The sequence below is a fragment of the Microcebus murinus genome, chromosome 2, assembly GCF_040939455.1.
Source record: "Microcebus murinus isolate Inina chromosome 2, M.murinus_Inina_mat1.0, whole genome shotgun sequence".
In the NCBI taxonomy this organism is placed as follows: Eukaryota; Metazoa; Chordata; class Mammalia; order Primates; family Cheirogaleidae; genus Microcebus; species Microcebus murinus.
In genome coordinates, this window is record NC_134105.1 from 76483200 (window position 1) to 76508115 (window position 24916).

A 24916-nucleotide genomic window follows, 5' to 3' on the forward strand; every position below is an offset into this window, starting at 1 on the left:
AGGATCTAAAAGAAAATACCCTTAAACCATTAATATTGGTTAACATGTTTATCTTCTACACAGCATTTATTCTATTTTATGCATATGGTTTGGAAATGTAAAAGATAACTAACAGTTTTAATCTATAACTGTTTTGAGACTTTTGAAATCCATAAAATAGCTAATGTTATATGCTCTAAAAATCCTAATATTTAAAATCATAACCCTCTGCATGCCACAATAACATGTACCTAAGGCCAACTTAAAAAGAGAAACAATGCACTCATTAAATGACAGCAACAATGTAATGATACATACATAAAATGGGCTTTACAATGAAGTTTCATGAAGCAGCACCCACTTGTCATAAGGCATTATGAAAGAAGATTAACCTTACTTACACATTAATTTTATTAGAAGTAAATGTGATCAGCTGCCAACATTTTGAATGGTTGTGAATCTAACTTCAGTTCTCCAAAAAGTCACATACATTTTCAATCTGGAGGGCTAACATGCCTTCCTTGTGCAATTAGTAGACTACACTGACAGATGCTTAGAATGTCTACAATTATGATGTGCTCTAATGTTAAATAATCGAAATTCTTTGCAAACAGACTTGCACACTCAAGAATTAACTATTTTTTTTTTTTACACAAAAAGCTTACCAAGAACAGGATAGTGGCTCAAAAACCACTTTTCTAAATATATTTCCATATAAAACAATTTCAAGATAATTATTAGTTTCTTGTACAGTACTCTATTTAAACAAGAATTAATAAAATACTAAGTATGTGAAAACTGCAACACCACAAAGATTGAGCCATTTTAACCAGTGTAATTAAACATTAGAACAATCTTGGAACAGGCAAGCAAAATATTCAGAAGCCTGAATCATGGCTGCACACTTAACTGATCTCAGCTAGGACTTGCACACTGTGAGACAGCACAAATACCCTATGCAGACGGTCCAGTAGCAGAATGGCACTTGGTTTGCTCTTAATAGAAACAACATAAATGTAATTGACAATTTATAGATAGACAATGGCCTTATTTGCATGCTGAAAATCTGGTTGTGTCCCTCTAGTCCACACACCATTAACTGTGCAATCTGTCGACGAGTAAACAGTGCAGGATTCATCTCAGAGATTTGTGCCCCTTGGTCTAACCGAAATCAATTCTTGGTGGATACTGCAATACCATAGGGTATGACTGATACAAAGGGCCATCCTGAGAGCAGACTTGCGAAGCTGAGCAGTTCAGACACCGAAAGTTTTCGCCTCTTAGTCGCCATCTTGTCATGTAGATGAATTCCATAGTATGATCCTTCCCCATAATTTCACCATTGCACAGCACATCCAACTCATAAGAACTTGGAAGTTTTAGTTTTAAACTTAGAAGTTTTTTAATAGTTCCCACAGTTACACGTGTAGAACATCGAATAAATTTCTTCATTAAACCCTTTACTACATTGTCCCCTGATTGCCCATTATTTCGTAAACAATCTAGACAGATAGCAATTTGTGGGTCACTTCTGTGATAGTCTTTATCATCTTGATTTTCATCACCTTCTTCATCTACTTTAGGTTTGTCAACTTTTGAAGTATCATCTTGTCCATTTTCTTGAGGCTTATTTTTCTTCCAAAATTCAGATTCACGCTCAAGTTCTTGTTCTCGTAGTCCAGGGACCAGCTTAAATATAATTTCTTCGAGTGTATTATCCAACCTTAACATTTCTAGTGGATTTGTCTCATGAACCTGGTTGCCACACCTTGGACAATCATTACTATCTTCAAAGTGCTGGACAGTACAAGTCTTACAGAAGGTATGGAGGCACTCCGTCACTGTCGTTGGCTTGATCAGATACCCTTTACAGATACAGCAGGTAATGTAAGGATTGAAATCTTTCACCAAGTGTTTCCTTTGGGTAGCCATTCGTGGTTAGCTAAGACTGGCTTTATTAGTTCAGGCAAAGAAGGGTACACTAAGTAGATGCAAGTCTGATCCCAGGAGCTGGTGTGGTGTTCCTAAGAGGATGTCCTGAGGCATGAGAACTAACATCCAGATTTATCATGAGATCGCTGATCATCACTCCTTTTGGTGGTTCTGCTTCCCCATATCCAGCGGCCGCCGCTCCTCGCCCGCCAGCGCGCCGGCCTCAGAGCAAAGGAAAGTGGAAGAGAAACAGCGCCCGCCACGGCCTGGCGGGTCCCCACGCCCCGTCCGCCCTCCCCCTGCAGGCGGGAACGCGTCGGCTCCGCGGGGCCACCCGGCTCGGCCGATCTCCAGCTGATTTTTTTTTATTTTCAGTAGGGATGGGGTCTTGCTTTTGCTTAGGCTGGTCTCAAACTCCTGACCTCAAGTGATCCTCCTGCCTCAGCCTCCCAAAGTGCTAGGATTACGGACTTGAACCACCACATCCTGCCGCTGGTCTTTGTATTCCTAAGGATTCTTACTTTTGTAGCGGACTAATTGTTGTCACCCTAAATTCCATTTTCCTCCTGGTTGGTCACCGTATTTCTTATCTTCCTTTGCAGCTAGGTATAAAAGTTTTGTGGGTAAATTCTTGCCAATGGAATATAACTGGAAGCAAAGAATACAACGTCATCACCATACCTTTTTAAAGGAAGATGGCTTGTCTTGGACTGTTTTCTTTCTCCTTCATGGACATATCTGTGACAGCCATGACCATAAAAACGAGGAAGACATCCTAGAAGAGGGTGTAATCCAGCACAGACTTGGCTGCTTGCTGCTTGCAAAAGCCAATAACAAGGATGAGGTGTAATGAAAGTAAAGTGACTTTATTCCAGAGGTAGCAGGAGGGATGCCTCAAAGAAACCATTTCGAAGTCTTAGGCTGAGGAGAGGGGTTTAAAAAGGGAACTTGATATGAAGGGCATGTGGAGTGGCAAGGAGGTGCTAGTCAGCCTGACTTGTCTTGATGATTGTGTTGAATTATTGCTCCACCTGGTGAATGGCCTGGTGTTACCTCAAAGTCTGTTTATCCATAGATTAACTGCAGCCTTGAGGTAATCTCCTGGTGAGTGCCTGGATTGTTTCAAGACTCAGTCTCTGAAACTTCGAAACAATACATAATTTGATAGGGGAAACTTGTACAAGGGAGTGCCTGGTGGAAAAAATGAGGGTAAAGATCAGTATTTCCTCATTAAGAACATAACAAGGAAGAGGGAAGAAAATTTCAAAATTGGGCACTGAAAAACAAGGCACTGGTTACAAGGATGGAAAAAGAAGATGGAAGGAAGCCGGGCGCGGTGGCTCACGCCTGTAATCCTAGCACGCTGGGAGGCTGAGGCGGGCGGATTGCTCGAGGTCAGGAGTTCAAAACCAGCCTGAGCAAGAGCAAGACCCCGTCTCTACTATAAATAGAAAGAAATTAATTGGCCAACTAATAGATATAGAAAATTAGCCGGGCATGGTGGCACATGCCTATAGTCCCAGCTACTCGGGAGGCTGAGGCAGAAGGATTGCTTGAGCCCAGGAGTTTGAGGTTGCTGTGAGCTAGGCTGACGCCACGGCACTCACTCTAGCCTCGTCAACAAGCGATACTCTGTCTCAAAAAAAAAAAAAAAAAGAAGGAAGGAAACTGAGTCCTGAATGACATAGACTAGAGCTGTCCTGCCATTATAGGCCCACCTGTAAGTAAGAGGGAAAGAAATGAGAATTTTCTTTATGTCATTGAATTCTAGGATCTCTTTATTATAATAATTTAGCCTTTAACTAATACATAAATGATACCTGGAAATGGAGACTTCTAAAAAAATCCAAAAACATATAGTGTTATCTAAGTGCTCAGAAAACTGGCAGTGAGGAAACAGATGTATCAGAATGGAAAACTGTCGATCCTTCTTATGCCATGATGCAATATTCGGTAAAATCTTACATACTTAACTTAGAAGGATTACCATGTTCCTTCTATGGCTGAACTTTAGGGGAAGCATTTGGAAAGAACCAGAATATAAATGTATAATGGTTTTTCCTTGCTGCATTTAGCAAGGTTTTTCTAAGGAAAGAAATGAGCTCACATAAGAAATAGTGTGTTTGCAAGCAGAGATGGAAGGAAATAAAGAATGTGCAGAAAATTGAGGCCTCCAGAGTTGGAAAATCCAACAATTTCTTGTAGTCCAAACAGGAGATAAGACTGTTCTTGGCAGAGACCTTGAAGGCCTCCCATTAAGATTCTTCAACCAAAGGCAGGGCGTGGGGGGGGCTCACGCCTATAATCCTAGCACTCTGGGAGGCCCAGGCAGGTGGATCACTCAAGGTCAGAGTTCGAGACCAGCCTGAGCAAGAGCGAGACCCCGTCTCTACTAAAAATAGAAATTAATTGGCCAACTAAAATTATATATAGAAAAAATTAGCTGGGTGTGGTGGCATGCGCCTGTAGTCCCAGCTACTTAGGAGGCTGAAGCAGGATTGCTTGAGCCCAGGAGTTTGAGGTTGCTGTGAGCTAGGCTGATGCCATGGCACTCTAGCCCAGGCAACACAGTGAGACTCTGTCTCAAAAAAAAAAAAAAAAAAAAAAAAAAGATTCTTCAACCAAAGAAAAAGACGTAGTCTTGCAGCAAAGATCAGATTAAGGGTGTTACTGTCTCTTTTTGATTATGTCATAGTAGCCACCATTAAAACTATGGGAAGAGGAATGAGTAGAGCATGGAAACTAGAGAATAAGTAAGTTGAAGAGGTAGGTTCAGAAAAGAACATTCGGTGTGGTTCCTGGCACGTGTAATGGACTGGAGACAAATAGCACAGAAGCCTACAGTAGTCCCCCCTTATCTATAGTTTAGTTTTCCAAAAATACTAAATGAAAAATTACAGAAATAAACAATTCTTAAGGTTTAAATTGCACACCATTCTGAGCAGCACAATGAAATCTCACACTGTCCTACTCTATCCTGCCTAGGACATGAATCGTCCCTTTGTCTAATGTCTCCATGATGTACATGCTACCCAACCATTGGTCACTTAGTAGCCATCTAGGTTATAATATTGAGTGTCATGGTACTGTAGTGCTTGGATTTAATTAACACTTATTTTACTTAATAATGGCCCCAAAGTACAAGAATAGTCATGTTAGCAATAAAATAAGTCAAAGAGAAGCTGTAAAGTGCTTCCTTTAAGTAAAAAGGTGAAAGTTCTCAACTTTCTAAGAAATGAAAAAAAAAAATACCCTAAGGTTACTAAGATCTACAGTAAGAACAAATATTCTAACTATGAAATTGTAAAGACGGAAAAAGAAACTTGTGCTAGTTTTGCTGTCACACCTCAAACTGCAAAAGTTATGACCACAGTGTATGACTACTGCTTAGTTAAGATGGAAAAGGCATTGAATTTGTGGGTGGAAGAAATGAACAGAAATGTGTTCTGATTGATGGCAATGTGGTTTGGTACTACCTGCAGTTTCAGGCATCCACAGGGGGTCTTGGAACTTATCCCCCACTGTTAAGGGGGCACTGCTATACTACGTTTTTGAGGAAATTGTATAGCTAAAGAAACCACAAATCTCACCTGCAAAAAGCCAGTCATTTTTCATGTCCTAAAGCAGTCTCCAGCATCCACTTCAGTTTTGAACCTGAAGGATAATGGACAAAGAAGAACCTCCCAGATGGTACAACCAGAGGCCCTGAAGGCTTAACAAAAGGCATCCAGATGGGTTAATCGAGGTATTTCTTCTATGGCCAGGGGAGGGATTTCTGCTTGGGAAGAAAAAAATAAAGTAAAATAAAATAAAATAAAACTATTAAGGACTACTGATGGCTGGGCGCGGTGGCTCACGCCTGTAATCCTAGCACTCTGGGAGGCTGAGGCGGGCGGATTGCTTGAGGTCAGGAGTTCGAAACAAGCCTGAGCAAGAGCGAGACCCGTCTCTACTATAAATAGAAAGAAATTAATTGGCCAACTAATATATATAGAAAAAATTAGCTGGGCATGGTGGCGCATGCCTGTAGTCCCAGCTACTTGGGAGGCTGAGGCAGAAGGATCGCTTGAGCCCAGGAGTTTGAGGTTGCTGTGAGCTAGGCTGACGCCATGGCACTCACTCTAGCCTGGGCAACAAAGCGAAACTCTGTCTCAAAAAAAAAAAAAAAATGGACTACTAATTACTGCAAGTTTCCCATTCTTTTCTTTTTCAAATGGAATGTTTTATCATGGTTACTTCTATTCCTGTTCCACCCTTGCACAATTTGTAAGTGGGAATTGAGCAACTTTCTTTTAGTTTATAATTCACTGGACTAGAAGTATCCGTAAGAGCAGGCCATACTTTTCCCAGAGATAATGGCCCCTGGGCTGGCTGCAGAAAGTAGATAGGATCTTAGATGGATCCTCTCCTCATGGAAAGGAAGGTTGAGCTTTATGGGAAGAAGAGTCCATTCAGGTGTTTGGTTGGTCTGGGGGATTGACTGTATCTCTTTGTTAGCCTTTACCTTAATTTAATGCAGTCTTCCTGGCAGTTCTGATCTGTTTATTCAGAAACCTATCACGACTCCCAAATTTGTTGACGACCTCCAAATTTGTATGCTTAACCAGGATTCTCTTTGATGTTCGACCCATATTACCCAAATACTGGATACCTTTGCATAGATGTACCACAGTAGAGACCTCAACCACAACATGTCCAAAACTGAAATTATTTTCTTTCCCCTTAAACACATACCTTTTCTAGGGTAGATTGCAACACATGGTCACAAACTCATCCCAACTTCCCATGCATACCCCTGTGCGATGTGACTTTTCTGTTCTTCCCATCAAGAGGTGCGCTCCAGATCTCTACCTCCTTGAATCCAGGTTGGCCTGTGATTTGCTTTGACCAATAAAATGCAGCAGAAGTGATGATGTGGGATCTGAGCCTAGACCTTAAGAAGCCTTGCTCTCACTCCCTTGGAAAGATCCTGTCATCATATGAAGAAACCTGGGCTAGCCCTTTTGAAGATGAGAGACCAGGTGAAGAAAGATGCCCACCTGACATCCAGCACCAACTGCCAGCAGGACTGGCAACATAATTTTCAAGGTCCAGTGAGGACCCTTGTTCCATAATTATTAAGAATTTTCAGATGGCAACAGCAGTACAACAAACCCTTCTAAGTGTGAGCTACATGCAACTGCACAGGTTGGACATCCATGAATTGGTCTTGATCATCAGAGAGATGATCTTGAACCATCAAGGCCCCTACCAAACTACCTGCTGACTGTCATGAGTCAGCACGACAATCAGCATGACAACATGAGTAAGCCCACGTAAAACCAGCAGAAAAACCTCCCAGCTAAGTCCAGCCCAAATACCCACAGAATTGTTAGGTAGTAAATAATTGTTTTAAACCACTAAGTTCTGTGATAGTTAGGCAGCAATAAATAACTAAGACATACTCCTTTATCTCCTATCCTGGACAGTTAAAACCTGAATCACTCAACCTTGCCTATCCTATGAGGCCAGGGCATTCTTTAGGCTTTCTATTTCCCCATGAATGTGGGCCATAGAGTCAGAATGTATGGGTTTAAGTTCTAGCTCCTCTCATTACTAATTATGTGACCTTGAACACATTATTTTCCCTTTTTGTGCCTGTATTTCTACATCTATGAAACAGAGATACTCTTTCTTAATAGTGTCTGCGAAGGTTCAATGAGTTAACTGTTAGCACAGTGACTATGGCCAATAAATGTTATTGTATGTAATTGCCTTGTATTCAACCATACTGTCCATGGAATTTAGGATGAAACTTGCAGGAGTACTATAGAAGACTTCCGGGGTTAGAGAGGAACCATTTTCAAAGAGGTAAAAAAACAGACATGGTTCTAGAGAAACTACATAGTAGTGTGAAGTTACAAACTTGAGCTCTGGAGTCAGACTTTCTTCCTTCACCTATCAGCTCTGCCACTTGTTCTGTTACTTTGGCATATTACTTAACCTCTTTAGGTCTTAATTATATCGACCATAAATGGGATTAATGAATGGAAATCTCTCATAGTATTATTGTGAGGATTGAGTGAGGACTGAATGATTAAGTCCAATAGACATGGCACAAAGAATATGCCCATAAAGAATATGTCCATGATATTTGAAATGTGAATATTGGTCAGAAAGGCAAGCCTTTCTCTTTGAGAGAAAAATTGCCAAATTTAAAGTATGATATATAAAAGACTGTAAATAGGACGTGAGGTAAGAGATCAGGAGCCATAGGATGATAAAGACAGAAGTTTATAGATAAGTTTGGAGTTTATAGATAAGTTTGGAGATAAAGACAAATAGAACCATTCAAAACTTTGGTCATTGCATCAGAAAGTCCTCAGAGATGGGTTTGCAAGCTACACCTCTCTGCAAGCTACAAATGCAGAGCAGAAAGTGCTGTAACAGCAGGCTTTGGAATAGAGGAAACACTTGAAACAATCCCAGCTTATTCTCCACCAATTAGCCTTTGAGGACCCCCTCCATTTTTAGGTTGGTTCTTTGTCTTTTTCATAAATCAAGAATCCATTTATTCACCAGTCGTTTATTGAGCACTTTGTTACACAACAGTAAGTGTCAGACCAGTTTGTTGTTCTTACAGAGCTTCAGACAAATAAGAGATTCATACAATTAAACCAGCCATCTCAACATTGTGTAAGAACTTAGGGGATCAGGGAAAACTTCCTGGAGGAAGTTCCATTTAATGTGAGACTTGAAATATGGATAATAGGCACAATAAGCTGGGGGGGGGGTAGGAGAAGGGGTGGTGGTGAATGTGGCTGGTGGGGAGAGAGGAATAGTCCAAGCCAAAAGAACAGCATATGCAAATGTGTGAGAGGAAGAGAGAACCAGGAACTTAGGGGGATTTAAAGTATTCCAATATTGCTGGAAAACTGAGCTAGAGCCAAGAAGTGGCTAGAGGGGGCTAATGGTATGAAATCTGTTTATCCAGTTAAGAAATTTGAACTTTATCCTAAGGACAATGGGAAGCCATTCAAGTGTTTAAGCAGAGAGGTAACATTTAGAAAGAGTGAGTACCCTGACAACAGTGTGGAGAGCACAAAGGGCAGGACAGAAGGCTTGCCTGCTTTTGTAAATAAAGATTTATTGGAACACAGTCATACTCATTCAGTCATGTGTTGTCTATAGCTGTTTCCAGGCCTTAAGTGCAGAGTTGAGTAACTGTGACCATCTGGCCTACAAAGCTGAACCACTTACTAGTATATATGACCCTTTAAGAAAATATTTGCTCAGGGAGACTGTTGTAGTAGCCTGGGGGTAAGACAATGGTGGATAGCATTGGGGAAGGGGTGGTAGGGATTTTGGAAAGGCAAACCATGAAGTAACGCCAAATTGTCAATAACTCTGAGGAAATCATGACCCAGATATCAGCTGGGATCATCAGTTTTGTTTTTTAACTAGATAATATTGACTCAAGCCCCTATTACACAACTCTTATAAAGCATAGCACTTCATGAAGCATTCTGCCAGTTTTCTAGGCATCTGATTTTAGCATTACCTCAGCCCCCACTCGTGCATCCTGTTTATCGACTGTCTCATTGTTTAGGTTGCTGTCTCCATTCTGCTCCTTTTCCTTTTTTTTTTTGAGACAGTCTTGCTCTGTCACCCTGGATGGAGTACAGTGGCATCATCCTAGCTCACTGTAACCTCAAAGTCCTGGGCTCAAGTGATTCTCCTGCCTGAGCCTCTCAAGTAGCTGAGACCACAGGCATGCACCATCACACCCAGTTAATTTTTCTATTTTTGGTAGAGACAGGGTCTTGCTCTTGCTCAGGCTGGTCTCCAACTCTCAAGCTCAAGCAATCCTACCTTGGCCTCCCAGAATGCTAGCATTACAAGAGTGAGCCACTGCACCTGGCCCCATTCTATGATTTCTTCACTTACCCTGCCACCACCTGTCCTCACGTGGGGAAGTGTGGGAATTTAGAGGTAATGAAAAGCTTGCTGGAGATTTGAGGTAAATGCAAGAAATTAAAGAAATACAAATAACTTCAAATATTATACATTTTAAAAATATATTAGGCATATGTGATAAAGTTATCTGCCTTCCCTTTCTTTTTTCTCTCTTCTCTGTTGTCCCTAACTCTTTCCATACCCTCAAGTTAACTTATTTTTTTCTTTCTATTTGTTATTTATTTATTTTTACTTGAGTTGGGGTCTTGCTATGTTGGCCAGGATGGTCTTGAACTCCTGAACTCAAGCAATTCTCTGGCCTCAGCCTGCTGAGTAACTGGCATATGCCACCATATCTAACTTCTTTTTCCTTTAAAAAATATTTCTTTATTGATACATAATAGATGTAAATATTTTGGGGGTACATGTGGTAATTTAAAACATTTATATAATCTGTGAAGATTAAATCAGTATAATTGGGACATCCATCACCTTAAATATTTGTCTTTATGCTAGAAACTTTCAAAATGATTCTCTTATAGCTATTTTGAAATACACAATACATTATTGTAAACTATAGTCACCCTACTGATCCCAATTTAATTTCTGATATAGAACAGTCTCTCTTTTGTTATCCTCTTACTAACCTGAGTTCTCAAGCACACCATCTCCATGTAATGACTCATCAAGGTGTTTTCCTCTAATAAGAATTCTAGTACCAGCTATGAGAGGTTTGCTTTAACTTTGCTATAGTAGCAAGGTGTCTTGGAACCAGGGAAAGATACTGGTTTGGATCAGACAAGGTGTGATCTGACTTGTCCAGCTGGAGGAGCCAGGAAAGGAAGTAGTCCAAGATGGGGGTAATGAAGTAGAGAAACTAAGATCACTTACTTCCACAGGAGTAGTGCAAATACCTAAGGGGTGAGTAAGGTTGTAAATCAGAGAGGAGGCCAGGGATGGGAAACAAAGGAAAGCAACCAAAAGAACTGCATTGTAGACTCTTGCCTCCTTGTGAAAGGAGATTGTGTCCTAACTATTTTTATATATGTACCACTTAATACAGTGTTAATACACAGTAAGGACACAAGAATGTTTGGTAAACTGGATGCATAACTTCAAGCCATTCCCCAAATCAGGTATTCTTTGTGCTCCTGGTAGTTTGCTATTTTGATACAGATCAGTCTACTATGCCTGAATAAATCAAGCAGCACTGGTTTTATTTTTAAACAACCTAAGCAAAAGAGCATCAGTCAGTGTATTTAATATGTTCTTTCTTCAAAAAGACCTAAACTATCACCAGCAAATTGGTATTAACTGAACAGCACCTAAGTGGTCACATAGGTACTGCTGTAATAGGGTATTGGGCAGGGGGGAGGGGGGCGGGTATATACATATATAATGAGTGAGATGTGCACCATCTGGGGGATGGTCATGCTGGAGACTCAGACTTGTGGGGGGGAGGGGGGAAATGGGCATTTATTGAAACCTTAAAATCTGTACCCCCATAATATGCTGAAAAAAAAAAGGTTCTGATATACAGCCTGTAAAACTTTAAAAAATTAGTTTTAAAAAGGTAAAAATAATTTAACAAAAAATAAATAAATAAATAAACCTTAAAAAAAAAGACCTAAACTAGGTCTCAATATGTTTGTATCCTAACAACATTAATAGCAATAAACAATATTACCACCATCATTTATTAAATGCTTACTAGATCAGAAGTACAGTATCAGATCTGTAGCGTAGTGACCTATGTTCTTTCATTAAACTTCGTTAACAGCCCTATTATTATATTCATTTAACAGATGAATAGGTTCTCTTTCCTAAGGTCAATATAAGTGGCAGTCTGTCTGACTTCAAAACTCTTGATCTCATAACACTAGCCTTTGCTGCCTCATAACTCCAGTTTCTAAACCTTTGATCTCCTCATTCCCTTGCTTAAAATCCTTCCTTGTTTTCTCATATCCTCCTGAGCAGAGTCTATATAATTTAGTGTGGCATAATTTATTTTTCATAATCTTTGATTACTCTAGTGCCCTCAGCTTCTGCTGCTGTTTCCATAAATGCATACGGAGTTCCAAACATCTGTGGTTCTTGAGGGCATGCCAGGCTCCTCCATGCTTGCATGGTTTTGCATCTTCCCCTTCATTCTGGAGTACTCTTCCTCCCCATTTGCCTGGGCTTTAAAACCAGACACCCAAGTTCTAATAAATCTCTCCTGTGAGATCATCTAATCTCTCTGGGTTTTGATTCTCCTATTAGAAAAATTGAGATGATCTTTCCTCAGTTTGAAAACAGGTTTTCTGTGATGAATCGTGGCTTTGCCATTTACTGGCTGTATCATCTTGCGAAAGTTACTTGGTTTCTCTAAGCCTCAGGATTTTTTTCTTCATAAAATCTGATATTGATGGTCTTTAGAACTGTGCCTGACACATAGTAAGTACTCAATTAGAATTCACCATTATTATATGCCTCTTGTGCAAATTAACACACGTAATGATCTAGGATAATAATTATTAGCAAACTGTGTTTTCTTAGTGGTTGCTTGCTCACCTGTTAAGATTCAGCTCAAATTTACGTTTATAATCCCTTTCTGTAAGCGTTGTGTGCATTCTGCACATGGTTAGTTATTTTATCAATTGTACTCACATAACTCTATTTTTACTTCTTATATCCCATGTAATTATTTGTTTTAAGTTGTTATCTCCTCTGCTAGCCTGTACTCCTTGAGGACAAGGACTATGTTATTATCCACACAAACCTCGCATAAATAGATACTTAACACACTTTGGTTGATTGATTGAAGGAATACACTTATTAATAAACAAGATTGAGTCTCGAGGGACTTATAGTTAGTAGTACTACTAGTACTACTACTACGGGGTAATGTTTATCGAGTATAATTTGGTCTATACGGTGCTAAACTCTTGGCCCTCATTAACCCCATTAGGTAAGTATTATTCTCCTGAAAGCTTTTTTAAAATGACAAAATCTTATTATAATTTTATTGATAAAGTAACTGAGGCTCAGAAAAGTTAAGTAACCTACTCAAAGACACATAACTAGTAAGAGGCGTGAGAAAAATTTTGTGTTTCAATAGAAAATTATGCATTGCATGGAGGACACCTGCCAGGTCATCTCATCCCTCCCATTTCATTATCTTTGAGCCATTTTATAACTCCGTATAAATGTGTCTTTTTCAGACTGACTTAAAAACAGGCTATAACATCTGCATGATAGACCGGGTGTGGTGGCTCACGCCTGTAATCCTAGCACTCTGGGAGGCCAAGGCGAGAAGATCCCTTGAACTCAGGAGTTTGAGACCAGCCTAAGCAAGAGCAAGACCTCATCTCTACTAAGAATAGAAAAGATTAGGCCGGGTGTGGTGGCTCAAGCCTGTAATCCTAGCACTCTGGGAGGCTGAGGCGGGCAGATCGCTCAAAGTCTCAAGGTCAGGAGTTCAAAACCAGCCTGAGCAAGGGCGAGACCCGTCTCTACTATAAATAGAAAGAAATTAATTGGCCAACCAATATATTTAGAAAAAATTAGCTGGGCATGGTGGCACATGCCTGTAGTCCCAGCTACTCGGGAGGCTAAGGCAGTAGTATCACTTGAGCCCAGGAATTTGAGGTTGCTGTGACCTAGGATGACGCCACGGCACTCACTCTAGCCTGGGCAACAAAGTGAGACTCTGTCTCAAAAAAAAAAAAAAAAGAATAGAAAAAATTAGCTGGGTGTGGTGGCACGCACCTGTAGTCTTAGTTGCAGGAGATGCTGAGGCAGGAGGATTGCTTGAGCCCAGGAGTTTTTTTTTTTTTTGAGAGAGAGTCTCACTCTGTTGCCCGGACTAGAGTGCTGTGGGTCAGCCTAGTTCACAGCAACCTCAAACTCCTGGGGTCAAGTGATCCTCCTGCCTCAGCCTCCCATGTAACTGGGACTACAGGCATGTGCCACCATGCCTGGCTAATTTTTTCTATATGTTTTTAGTTGGCCAATTAATGTCTTTCTATTTTTAGTAGGAGACGGGGTCTCGCTCTTGTGTAGGCTGGTTTGGAACTCCTGACCTTGAGTGATCCTCCCACCTCGGCCTCCCAGAGAGCTAGGATTACAGGCGTGAGCCACCACATGGAGCCGAGCCCAGGAGTTTGAGGTTGCTATGAGCGAGGCTGACACCATGGCACTCTAACCCAGGCAACAGAACACGACTGTGTCTCAAAAAACAAAACAAAACAAAGCTGCCTGGTTCCCTCACTGAATGGGTTAAATAAAATCTTTAACATTTTGTAAATTTTCTATCTGTATCAGAGTTATGATTTTAGGTTTTTCTGAAAATTATCTTTTAACAGAGATATAACTGGAATGCAACTCCCTTTTGTACTGACTTCAAAGCCCATTTCTGCAACTCAAAGGTCTCTAACCTCATTGTGCAGTTTACTGGGGAGCTGCTTTTTTAAAGTGCAGAGTTCTGAGTATCTGCCTGAAGAGATTCTGACTTAGTAGGGTTTTGTTTTTAGCAAGACTCTGGTTATTCTGTTGCAGGTGATCTGAAAAACACGGCTTTGAACAACTCAAGTGATACTGCTTTCCTAGTAGTAGAAGTAAACTACATGTACAAAGCAAGTTATAAACTAGCTCAAACTCTCAAAGGAGAGAAGAGGAAGAGAGAAATTCTCCATCTTATCCAGGAAAGGTTTTGACAAGGAAAGATGTGAAGAAAAGACATTCTGTGTGTTGAGCACAGCACGAGCAAAAGTGTGAAGGCTGGAAAATACACGGCATTTTGGGGGGAATGACTAGACTGAGTAGAGTGTGAACAATAAGACTGGAAAAGTAGATTTGAGCTATAATAGAAGACTTTAGTGCTATACATTTAGTTAGTAGGTGATAAAGAGTAATAGAAAACTTTTTATTTGAGGTAAAAAGATGAGAAGATAATCAACAGCAGGTAAGAAGAATTCTGAAGAGGCAGGAAGTTTGGAGAGAGGCAATTTATGAATGACAAGGAAAGGAAAGATGTGAGATCACAAGGATTTGAAGTCTCATATAATTAATGGATATTTTTTGAAGGTCTATTGTGTGTGAAACATTGTGCTAAACACTGGGAGAAGATGGAAATTATTATCCTGGTATCATCCTAGAGAGAGACACCTGAGGTTACAGATGGTATGTTTCTAAACTTGGTGAGTAAAAGAGGAAAGGTAGAGGAGGTAAGTAAATGTTAAATATTTAGGGAGTAGCATTGACAGAGTTTGGTATGTTCTTGGATATAGAGGGCTAAGCAAGAGGGAGGAGTCTAGGAAAATTGAGGTTTCTGGATTGGGTGATTAGAGGCATGATGACTTCATAAACTGAGAAAGAGAGAGGAGTACAGAGAAGAAGAGGCATAATGAATTATATATTTTATTGCATTTGAAGGACCTGGGAAAACATAGTAGGATCTTGAGAATATAGAGCTGGAACTGAAGAAAGAGTTTTAGACAGCTATTGTGTAAGTGGAGCTGAGATCAGATACACCTCTGTGGATTGGGGGATGAGGGAGGACAGAGTTAAGCCAAAACTGACATAGAGTTAAAACTTGGTGAGGTCATTACTTGGAGTAGGCAAAAGTGAACTGAGCAAAAGGTTAATTGCAAAATTTACAGCCAAGAATTAAGGCAGACAAGCCAATACATTCTCAGGTTCAAGTAATCATCAAAACTTTAAGATGAATACAGCAAGAGCTAATTGAGAAAGGAGAGCAAAAGCAGTGGATCAAGTTGAAGAATTTTTTTTTTTTTTTTTTTTTCAGAACTTCTTTTAGGGAGAGTACTGTATTTGTCTGGAAGAACTATTAGGTAGGCAGTGAAACTCCAAGGGGTTTAAGGCAGAAAAGATGCTTATTTAACTCTTCTGTAGGGGAGAAGAGATTGGAGCATAGAGCTGCTAGAAGGTCTTCCCAGCTCCTTAGAAACCACTAATCTTATGTAAAGTTGGGGAGAATCATGAAATGCTTGGAGATATTTTCCTACAGAAACTAGAGGAAGTGCTGAATTCTGATTTAAGGTGATGAAGCAGTAATAGGGATGGTGGTGAGTTATTTTTATATTGATTTCCTTAAAGTCAAAGAATCTTTGGTCTTTACTGTTGTAATGGTCATTACAAACCAAAGACCAAAGTTACAAAAACCACACCTAAATTATTTATATGACATGTAGTTCTGAACTGCAGCTCTATTTGTTTGTTTGGCCCCTTCCCCCCAAAATCAACATGACAAATGTTGACAGTTGGTGTTTTTAGCTATCTGGTTATTTATTTCCCAAGAATTCTGCATAATCAGAATTCATGAAATTGTTTTCAAAGTTTCCTGTGATGCTCTAACAAGGTGCATTCTTTGTTAAGAGAATAAATAATTTGGATTAAGACAAAGTGAATTGAAATTGAGTTCCTTTTCTGTACTAGTAGAACTGTGTGGATAAGACACTGTTAAAAGCCAAATCCTGATAGATTTTTAAATGTCACCTGGTATAAGACTTCATGTACAAACCAGAGGGCAGTTCCTTTGTAGGAGATCTAAAAAGAGGCAAAGCAGCCCTTTAAATCACTTGACTCCTTTTTATTAACATTGGGTAATTGCTCATGATAAAAAAGGAGAAACATGTCATTCTTTTGCTCTTTTTCTCTCTAGAATGTAGATTATCATTTAAGACTCTCTTCCAGCTACAGAACTTTGAGCTTCCTAAATGAATTCCTTGACAAGATGAGAAAAGTGGGGAGAATATATGGACAGCACCCATCTTGCACGGTGCAGTATAAGGTGCAAAGGTGTACACATGCTCCTTGGCTTCTGATGGTGTTATATCTGATAAACCCATCATAAATTGAAAATACCCTAAGTCAAAAATGCATTTAATATACCTAATCTACTGAATGTTGTAATTTAGCCTAGCCTATCTTAAACATGCTCAGATCACATTTAGTACAATATTCAATAAATTACGTGAGATATCCAGTACTTAGATTTTGTGTTAGATGATTTGGCCAACATTGCCTGAGAGTATTTCACACCACTTTGGTATATTTGTGAAATTCATTATTTGTATTTGATTGGAGTAATAATTAATAGATTAAGTTAAATTTTCTTATGTGGATAGTCTTTTTATTAATGTGATTATAATTACTAATATGTAATGTACAGATAGTATCAACAGTTAAAATTTTTCCTTATTATGTAATCCAGGCCGGGCGTGGTGGCTCATGCCTGTAATCCTAGCTCTCTGGGAGGCCAAGGCGGGAGGATTGCTCGAGGTCAGGAGTTCTAAATGAAACCTTATTATGCAATCCATTTCTTCCTACTTTTTGGCTATTAAACATCATTTTAGCATTTTGGAATATAACACATTTTATTATGGAATATATTTGCCAAAGTTTGAAGACATTTCATTAGAACAGTCTTTTAAAAATTATTATTTTTAATCTTGTGTTTTTTACCAAGGAGAATTTTAAAAGCTGAGACCAGAACTATACCTTCCCTTGTGGAAAATAAACTCCATAAAATGATATCTTTTTCACTAAAATTAGATTGTCTTACTTTTAAAATAGAAAATTCTTAGTACATTGCAAAATAAAAATATTTTCAAAAGGGGTGACAATGGGTAAAATTCCAAAACTGTTACTTACTGGAAGACAAAAATCTTTTAACTAAAATGCACAGAACACAGGCCCATGATTAAGCGGGAAATCTGAATATAGCATATGCATTTTCTATTTAAATAATAAATAGAAAATATCATTCTTGATGCTTCTGACTTCTTATATAGAGTGTCTGGTTTCTATATAGTATAAAGAATACTCTGGTTTCTCTTCAGTTCATATAAATTCTTCACCTTTTATAGGGTGGATTGATTATAGTAATATTATTGCTATTAACAAAATTGTAATAGCATTAGGAGATCAATTTTATTGGGAGATAATAAATTTATAAGGGAGATAATATGTTTGCATATTAAAAATACTGTCATAAAAATTGTCCTTGCTTTTTCTTTTTAATTATTTTTAAGATAGTTCCTTCTTCCTTGGTTGAGACAACAAGAAAAAAAATAAAAAAATAAGTTCATTGTCTATATGATCACTGGGGTAGTAGATTTATATCACTACAAAAATATGATTCTTTGGCCCATTTGGAATTTATTCTAGTGTATAGTATGATATATAGATTTAGCTTTATTATTTCCAGATGTTATCCATTTATTAAAATGTTCATCTTAATCCACTGATTTGAGATGCTGCTTATTTAGATGTATTTCTGGACTTTCTATTCAATTCCATTAGTCTGTCTATTCCTATGGAAATCCCAAAGTATTGAGATTCAGTAGTATTTTTTAATATTTAGAAGGTTATTCTTTTCTCACTAATCTTTTTTAAAGAGTTTTTCTGCTTATTCTTGCTTATATATTTTTCCATATGGAATTTAGATTCATCTTATCCTATTCCAGAAAATAGCCTCTTGGTATTTTCATTGAGATTGTAATAAATGGAAAACATTAGAATTTTGGGAGAATGGACGTACATTGGTTTTTCTATCAAAGAACATGGCTTGATTTTTCATTTGTTCTAGTCTACTTTTGGGTCCTACAGGTGTGTTTTAAAGTTTTCCTCATATATTTGTAAATTTTGCATATTCCTTGTTAAATGTATTCATAGAAACTTTTGGTTGCAATTATAAGTGGGGTCTTTTCTTTCTTTTATTTTGTGAGGTACTATTTTGTATGTGTGTGTATGTGCACATATTATATATACACACACAATTTTGGTAAATTCATTTTATATCTTTCTCCCCTACTTAATTTTCTATGTTTATATAAGTTTTTCAGTCAATTTTTTTGGAGATATATATGTATATATATATATATATATATATATTTCAGTTGATTTCCAGATATTAATATATTATCACATCATCTGCAAATAATGACAATTTTACACTATTTTTTCCAATAGCTACAGCTTTACTTTCTCTCTTTCCTCTGCTTTCCTTGACTGAAGCTTCCAGCATGACTTTAATTACTAGTAGAAAGGGCATCTCTTTGTCCTCCTCTTGACCTGAGCAAAAATCCTCCAGTGTTTCCCTATTAAATTGGAAGCTGGCTTTGAATTTTAAAATTAATTTTTAATCACACATTACTACTTTGTTTTATCTGAAAAGCTGAAAATTTGGTCCAACAATAAGATCCCTAGATGTCCAACAGTAGGGGATTAGTTAAATATATTATGGTACATTCACTGAATAGAACAGAAGAGTTACAAAATAATATGTACTATTTTAATCTTTTTGTTGTTAAAAACTCTGAAGTGTATGTGAGTATGCATGGAAAAGCATCTGGAAGGATATTCAACAAACTTATCTAAAAGTTATATAAACTGGTGATTGGTAGCATTAATTTCAAATAATTTATAAAATTGTTAAAATATCCATCATAACATTTTGTCACAATTAAAAAGTAAGTTAGAATTTTAAGAAAAATAGAACTGTGTTCTTTCCTTTCCTATGTTCTAGATCCCTTTCTGTTTATTGTTTAATTTTTTTTCATAATACAAAAATAAGACTGTCCTGTGTAAACATCATGGAATGACCACAGGTGTTTATCACTAATTCTTTGCAAAATGGCACTAAAATGGTAGTATAGAAAAGTGTTTATGAGATATGGGCCACAAGGAAAAAGAGAACAGGAGAAAAGTCTATAGTAGATGAAAGATTTCAATAAATTTTGGGAGCCAGAAGTTGAAGGAAGTAGAGATAATAATTGACATGGCAAAGTGGAAGAGGGGCTAACCTAGGTGTTTGCAGGAGATGGCACTTTGAAGTGTACCACAGTGTATTGTGGAAGGCAGGGTGGGGTATAAGGCTGACAAAGAGGATTGCCCTAAAGTTGTTCACTAAGCTCTTAGACTCCTAGGTCTCTTCCTCATCTCATACGGCCAGCCTGCACTCATGCATTCCACTCTAATGGCACCACCCAAGCAAACCCTCTATCCTCTATGAGGCCGGAAGTTTCTTCTCAGGAGTTTATCCCTTGAGAATTCTATCATAAAAGAGCTAGCCAGATAATGGGAAAGAGCCCTTGGAAATGAAAAATATGTTTGAAATAAAAACATTAGTGGAAACTTAGAAAATAAAGTTAAGAAATTCTCCTAGTCCAGGATTTCTCAATTTTGGCCTCATTGGCATTTGGGCTAGAAATTCTTTGTTGTGGAAGGCTGCTCCATGCACATAAGATGGTTGTCAGCATCCCTGGCTTCAACTCAATAGATTCCAGAGCACCCACTCTTCCTTGTGGTGACAATCAAAAATATTTCCAGACATTCCCCTGGGGCAGGGGAATCAACCTTCTCCTCAGCTCCCTACTTTGAGAAACTCTGTCTGAGATAATAGAAAGATGCAGAGATGATCACTAGGATAAAAGAATAATACATTTAGATATTAATATAGATGTTACAATATCCTATTAACAAGAGTTCACAAAGAAAATAGAGAAAGCAAAGGAAAGAAATTAGCAAAGAAATAAAGGGAAAAAAATTGCAGATAAAATGGAAAGGACTTCTTGGTGCCCAGCACTATCAATGAGAAAAAAGAAACAACTCCATTCTAAGGTATATCATTATGAAATTTCAGACTACTAGGGAAAATGGCAAGATTCTAGAAAGAAAAGCAAGCCACATAAAAAAGAGTGGCAGCCGGGCGCGGTGGCTCACGCCTGTAATCCTAGCACTCTGGGAGGCTGAGGCAGGCAGATAACTTGAGGTCACGAGTTTGAAACCAGCCTGAGCAAGAGCGAGATCCCGTCTCTACTATAAATAGAAATAAATTAATTGGCCAACTAATATATATAGAAAAAATTAGCCGGGCATGGTGGCGCATGCCTGTAGTCCTAGCTACTTGGGAGGCTGAGGCAGAAGGATTGCTTGAGCCCAGGAGTTTGAGGTTGCTGTGAGCTAGGCTGGCACCATGGCACTCACTGTAGCCTAGGCAACAAAGCAAGACTCTGTCTCAAAAAAAAAAAAGAAGAGTGGCAACTAGAAAGTCATTAGACATTTCAATGGCAACACTGGAAAAAAATCTTTAAAAATGCTTAGGGAAAATGATTTCCAATCTTTCTGAATTATCAGTCAGTAATAAGAAGAGAATAAAGAAATTTTCAGACATGCAAGTACTCTAAAAATTTACCACTGATGTACCTCCTCTGAGTAAGCTACTGGAGTGTGTGCTTCAACAAAATAAGAGAGTAAACTGAAAGTCATGTGTCTGGGCATTGGAAGATATTATTAATGGGCACTTGATAGAGATATTGAAGTATTTGGATAAAATTCAATATTTTTTCATTTCTTTCTTTCTTTTTTTAAATTTTTTTGAGACAGGATCTTACTCTGTTGCTCTGGCTAGAGTATAGTGTTGTCATCATACCTCACTGCAACCTCAAACTCCTGGGCTCAAATGATCCTCCTGCCTCAGCTTCCTGAGTAGCTAGGATTATAGGCACGTGCCACCATGCCTGGCTAACTTTTCTATTTTTGGTAGGGATGGGGGTGTCGCTCTTGCTCATGCTGGTCTTGAACTCTTGACCTCAGACGATCCTCCTGCCTTGGCCTCCCAAAGTGCTAGGATTATAGGCACGAGCCACTGCACCCAGCCATTTTTAAAAAAGTAAAAAAGTGAGGCAGTTAATAACTCTAGGAAGAACAGGGGATTTTTAACATTTTATCATGGCATGTTACTTGATTCAGCAACGTGCTCACTATATTTACATTGTCAGGATGATGTAACCTTCATTATTGATTGGGGTGAACATGGTGATGTGGGGACACTGGAAGGAAGGTCAGGGCAAAGTATTTGTGGTGTATAAAGGAGCTAAATCCTCAGATACCTTGACAAGATGTTAATGAATAATGTCCGACCCTGAAAATCAAGATACACTGGTATAAGGCTATCATTTAGGAAGTGAAGAACACAGAGTAGGGTCGTGTGGAATCTAGGGTGAAGACAGGTGGGGAGAAGTGGGGCAGGGGACTTGGCACTTATGAATGTTTTCTGTTGTAAGCCTTTAAGAACCATGTAAATTTTCACTTATATGTATTATTTTCATTAAAAATAAAAACAATACACATATATTACAGAAAAAATATCAGATATAATAAGCAAAAAGAAAACAAAGATGGCCAGAATCTCATCTACCCAGAGATAACCACTGTTAGTAGATTTCTGAAATGATTTCTTTCTGAAAAAGACTGAAAAATAGATGAAAGGGTTTTTTTTGTATTTTTGTTGTTGTTGTTTGTTTTTGTTTTTAATAGGGCTTGAAACAACAATGGTTCATTATTTCTCACCATCCACTGGGTTGCCTGGGTGGTCCTTCTGCTCCAGCTTGGATCACTCTATTGGCTGCTGGGCTGGAGCACGCGGGATGGCCTTTCTCACATGTCTGGGCCTTGAGGGTGACTGTCAGCTGGGCCGCCTTAGTTCCTCTCCAGGTTGGCATATGTCCTCTCTCACCACATGGCCCTTCTCTCCAGCAGCAAAGCACAGACTTCCTTATAGCACGGCAGTTGAGTTACAAGAGAGAGAAGTGGACACTACCGGTCCTCTTAACAGCTAGATCCTAAATTCACACAAGTCCCTGCCCTGGCATTCTGTTAGTCAAAGCAAATCACAAGGCCAGCTCAGATTCAAGGGGAGGGGAAATAATCTCCACCTCTTGATGAGAGGAATGGCCTGTGACTAGTATGATGGGTGGAAATGTTGGCTGCCCTCTTTTTTTTTAATTTCAAAACATTAAAGGGGTACAGATATTTTTGTTAGATAGATAGCTTTTTTTTTTTTTTTTTTTTTTTTTTTTTTTTTTTTTTATTGAGACAGAGTCTCACTTTGTTGCCCAGGCTAGAGTCAGTGCCATGGCGTCAGCCTAGCTCACAGCAACCTCAAACTCCTGGGCTCAAGCGATCCTACTGCCTCAGCCTCCTGAGTAGCTGGGACTACAGGCATGTGCCACCATGCCTGGCTAATTTTATATATATTAGTTGACCAATTAATTTCTATTTATAGTAGAGATGGGGTCTCACTCTTGCTCAGGATGGTTTCGAACTCCTGACCTCAAGCAATCCACCCGCCTCGGCTTCCCAAAGTGCTAGGATTACAGACATGAGCCACCACGCCCGGCCTGGATAGCTTTTTTAATGCTTGAGTCAGAGCTATAAGTGTGCCCATCACCCAAAAAGTGTTCATTGTTCCTCTTAGGTAGGTTTTTGTCCCTCCTCCCCACCCTCCTCCTCCCCTTCTTGATTTCCAATGGTTTATACTTCCCTCTGTGCACATGTATGCCCCTCAGTTAGTTCCAGTTTATTAGAGACTACATGTGGTGTTTGCTCTTACATTCTTGAGCTACTTCACTTAAGGATAATGGTCTCTAGTTCCATCCAAATTGCTGCAAAAGGCATTAATTCATCCCTTTTTATGGCTGAATAGTGTTTTATGGTATACATATACCACATTTTGTTAATTCACTCATAAATTGATAGGCTCTTGGGTTGATCTCATATCTTTGTAAGATGAAAGTACCTTTAAATACTTCTAAAACCTTACAAAAATTCTTTTTATTATTTATTATTATTTTTGTGGGGGTTAGGGCTAGGGTTAGATTTAGGGCTAGGGCTAAGGTTCACAAAAAATTCTTGATACACTAAGACTACTAATACAGGAAAAAGTAGTGCCTGTGGTTGCTCATTTTTGACTAACTCAATCTTTCTGATCAAAATGTTTGGTGTCAGTTAGGTTATGCCTTCACTAACAGTGCAGAGTAGAGAATTGAGGCAGTTTTCAGACCAACACAGTGTTGCTTTAATTATCTTGTTATTTAAGAAAGAAGCAGCTTTTGGTCTCAGGTTTTCAAGCAGTTGGCTCTTTTTAGAAGTTTAAGAATTTTGGGAAACAAATTCATCAGGGAAATTTGCTTCATTTGAAAGAATTTTTGTATTTTTTTCTCTTGAACTGTTTCAATGAACAAAACTGTAAAAAGTGAAATTCAACCTTAATACATCACATTTAAAATGCAGAAAACCTTTGTATAGTAAATACAGAATTTTGAGGATGTATCCTTGGAAAGGGAATATTGGTAAAACAAAGTTAAGGATAATTAAAGATTTGAATGTGAATAATGAAATGGATATTTTTAAAGAAATTAAGCTGTATTAAAAATTTTGGGAAAAATATATAGTCAGTACATTCTTCTACCTCCTAAAGTCACTGAGTTTTGATTAGTTTAAAAGTTTCAACATTCAACTAAAATTTACTAAATTCCTTTCATATCTCAGACCTTGTCCTTGATGCATTTACTTTCATGTCCTGTATAATTTCAAAACAATCTTTCAGATTTGGTGATGCATTTGTAGAGGCCTAACATGAAGGAATATATTGGGACATAGAGTATAGTGGATTTCTGTGGGTTTACTTGGCTTTGGTTAGTGTTGTTGGTGTTAGAGAATTAAGCATATCAAAGATAACAATGGCACATTTATCAGGAAAGAACGGAGTCACTATCAGCCACCAGAGATCAGCATGGGAGAGTGTCTGTAGGAGGTAGTCTTGATACACAGTCTTGAGATGACACTGTGAAATCTGTATTTTCCACATACAACACTCCTGCCCACGCAGAATTATGAAATAAATATGTGGCGGACCGAAGGTGTCAGGTACCGTGCATACATTGTGAATCAACCTTGATGGGGGATGGGTTTTGGTCAAAGAGCACTAGTGTCCTGGTATGTCCCAAGAGTCTCAGGGAGAAAAGGAGGAACGTGCACTTGGGGTCCGGCAGGATCTTCCTCTGTGCTTGACTGCAGGTCAGGTTTCTGTCCCTGGAGGGTAGAATAGGTTTTGTTTTTTCCCAATGAGTCAGAGGTCCTTTTGCCATGACTCAGGTGGTCAGAAGTAACTATGAATTATTACTCTGATATTTTTTAATTTTTTAAAAGACAGGGCCTTGCTCTGTGACCCAGGCTGGAGTGCAGTGGAATAATCACAGTCACTGCAAGCTCTAACTCCTAG

At 38.6% G+C, this 24916-nt stretch overlaps 1 protein-coding gene and 1 pseudogene across 8 annotated transcripts in view; one reads left to right on the plus strand and one right to left on the minus strand.

The window, feature by feature from the left end:
* Positions 1–24916, plus strand: part of TLCD4 (TLC domain containing 4) — a 94901-nt gene that overhangs the window by 7332 nt on the left and 62653 nt on the right. For 2 of the 7 annotated variants that reach the window (XM_012790995.3, XM_012791002.3), the window contains exon 2: positions 14914–15026. The exons of 2 other annotated variants lie outside the window; for them this stretch is intronic. Coding sequence is in view for 3 of the 5 variants with exons in the window: in XM_012791002.3 (XP_012646456.2) it covers positions 15012–15026 (15 nt within the window). In the remaining 2 variants the exon portion in view is untranslated. Of the gene's footprint in view, positions 1–14913; positions 15027–16565; positions 16640–24916 lie in introns of those variants that run through there. 3 more of the 7 variants (XM_012790993.3, XM_012791003.3, XM_075999876.1) reach the window with 2 other exon arrangements.
* On the minus strand, positions 44–2256 carry LOC105885765 (polycomb group RING finger protein 5 pseudogene; annotated as a pseudogene). Its single transcript, XR_012917143.1, has one exon. The product of XR_012917143.1 is annotated as a polycomb group RING finger protein 5 pseudogene (transcript).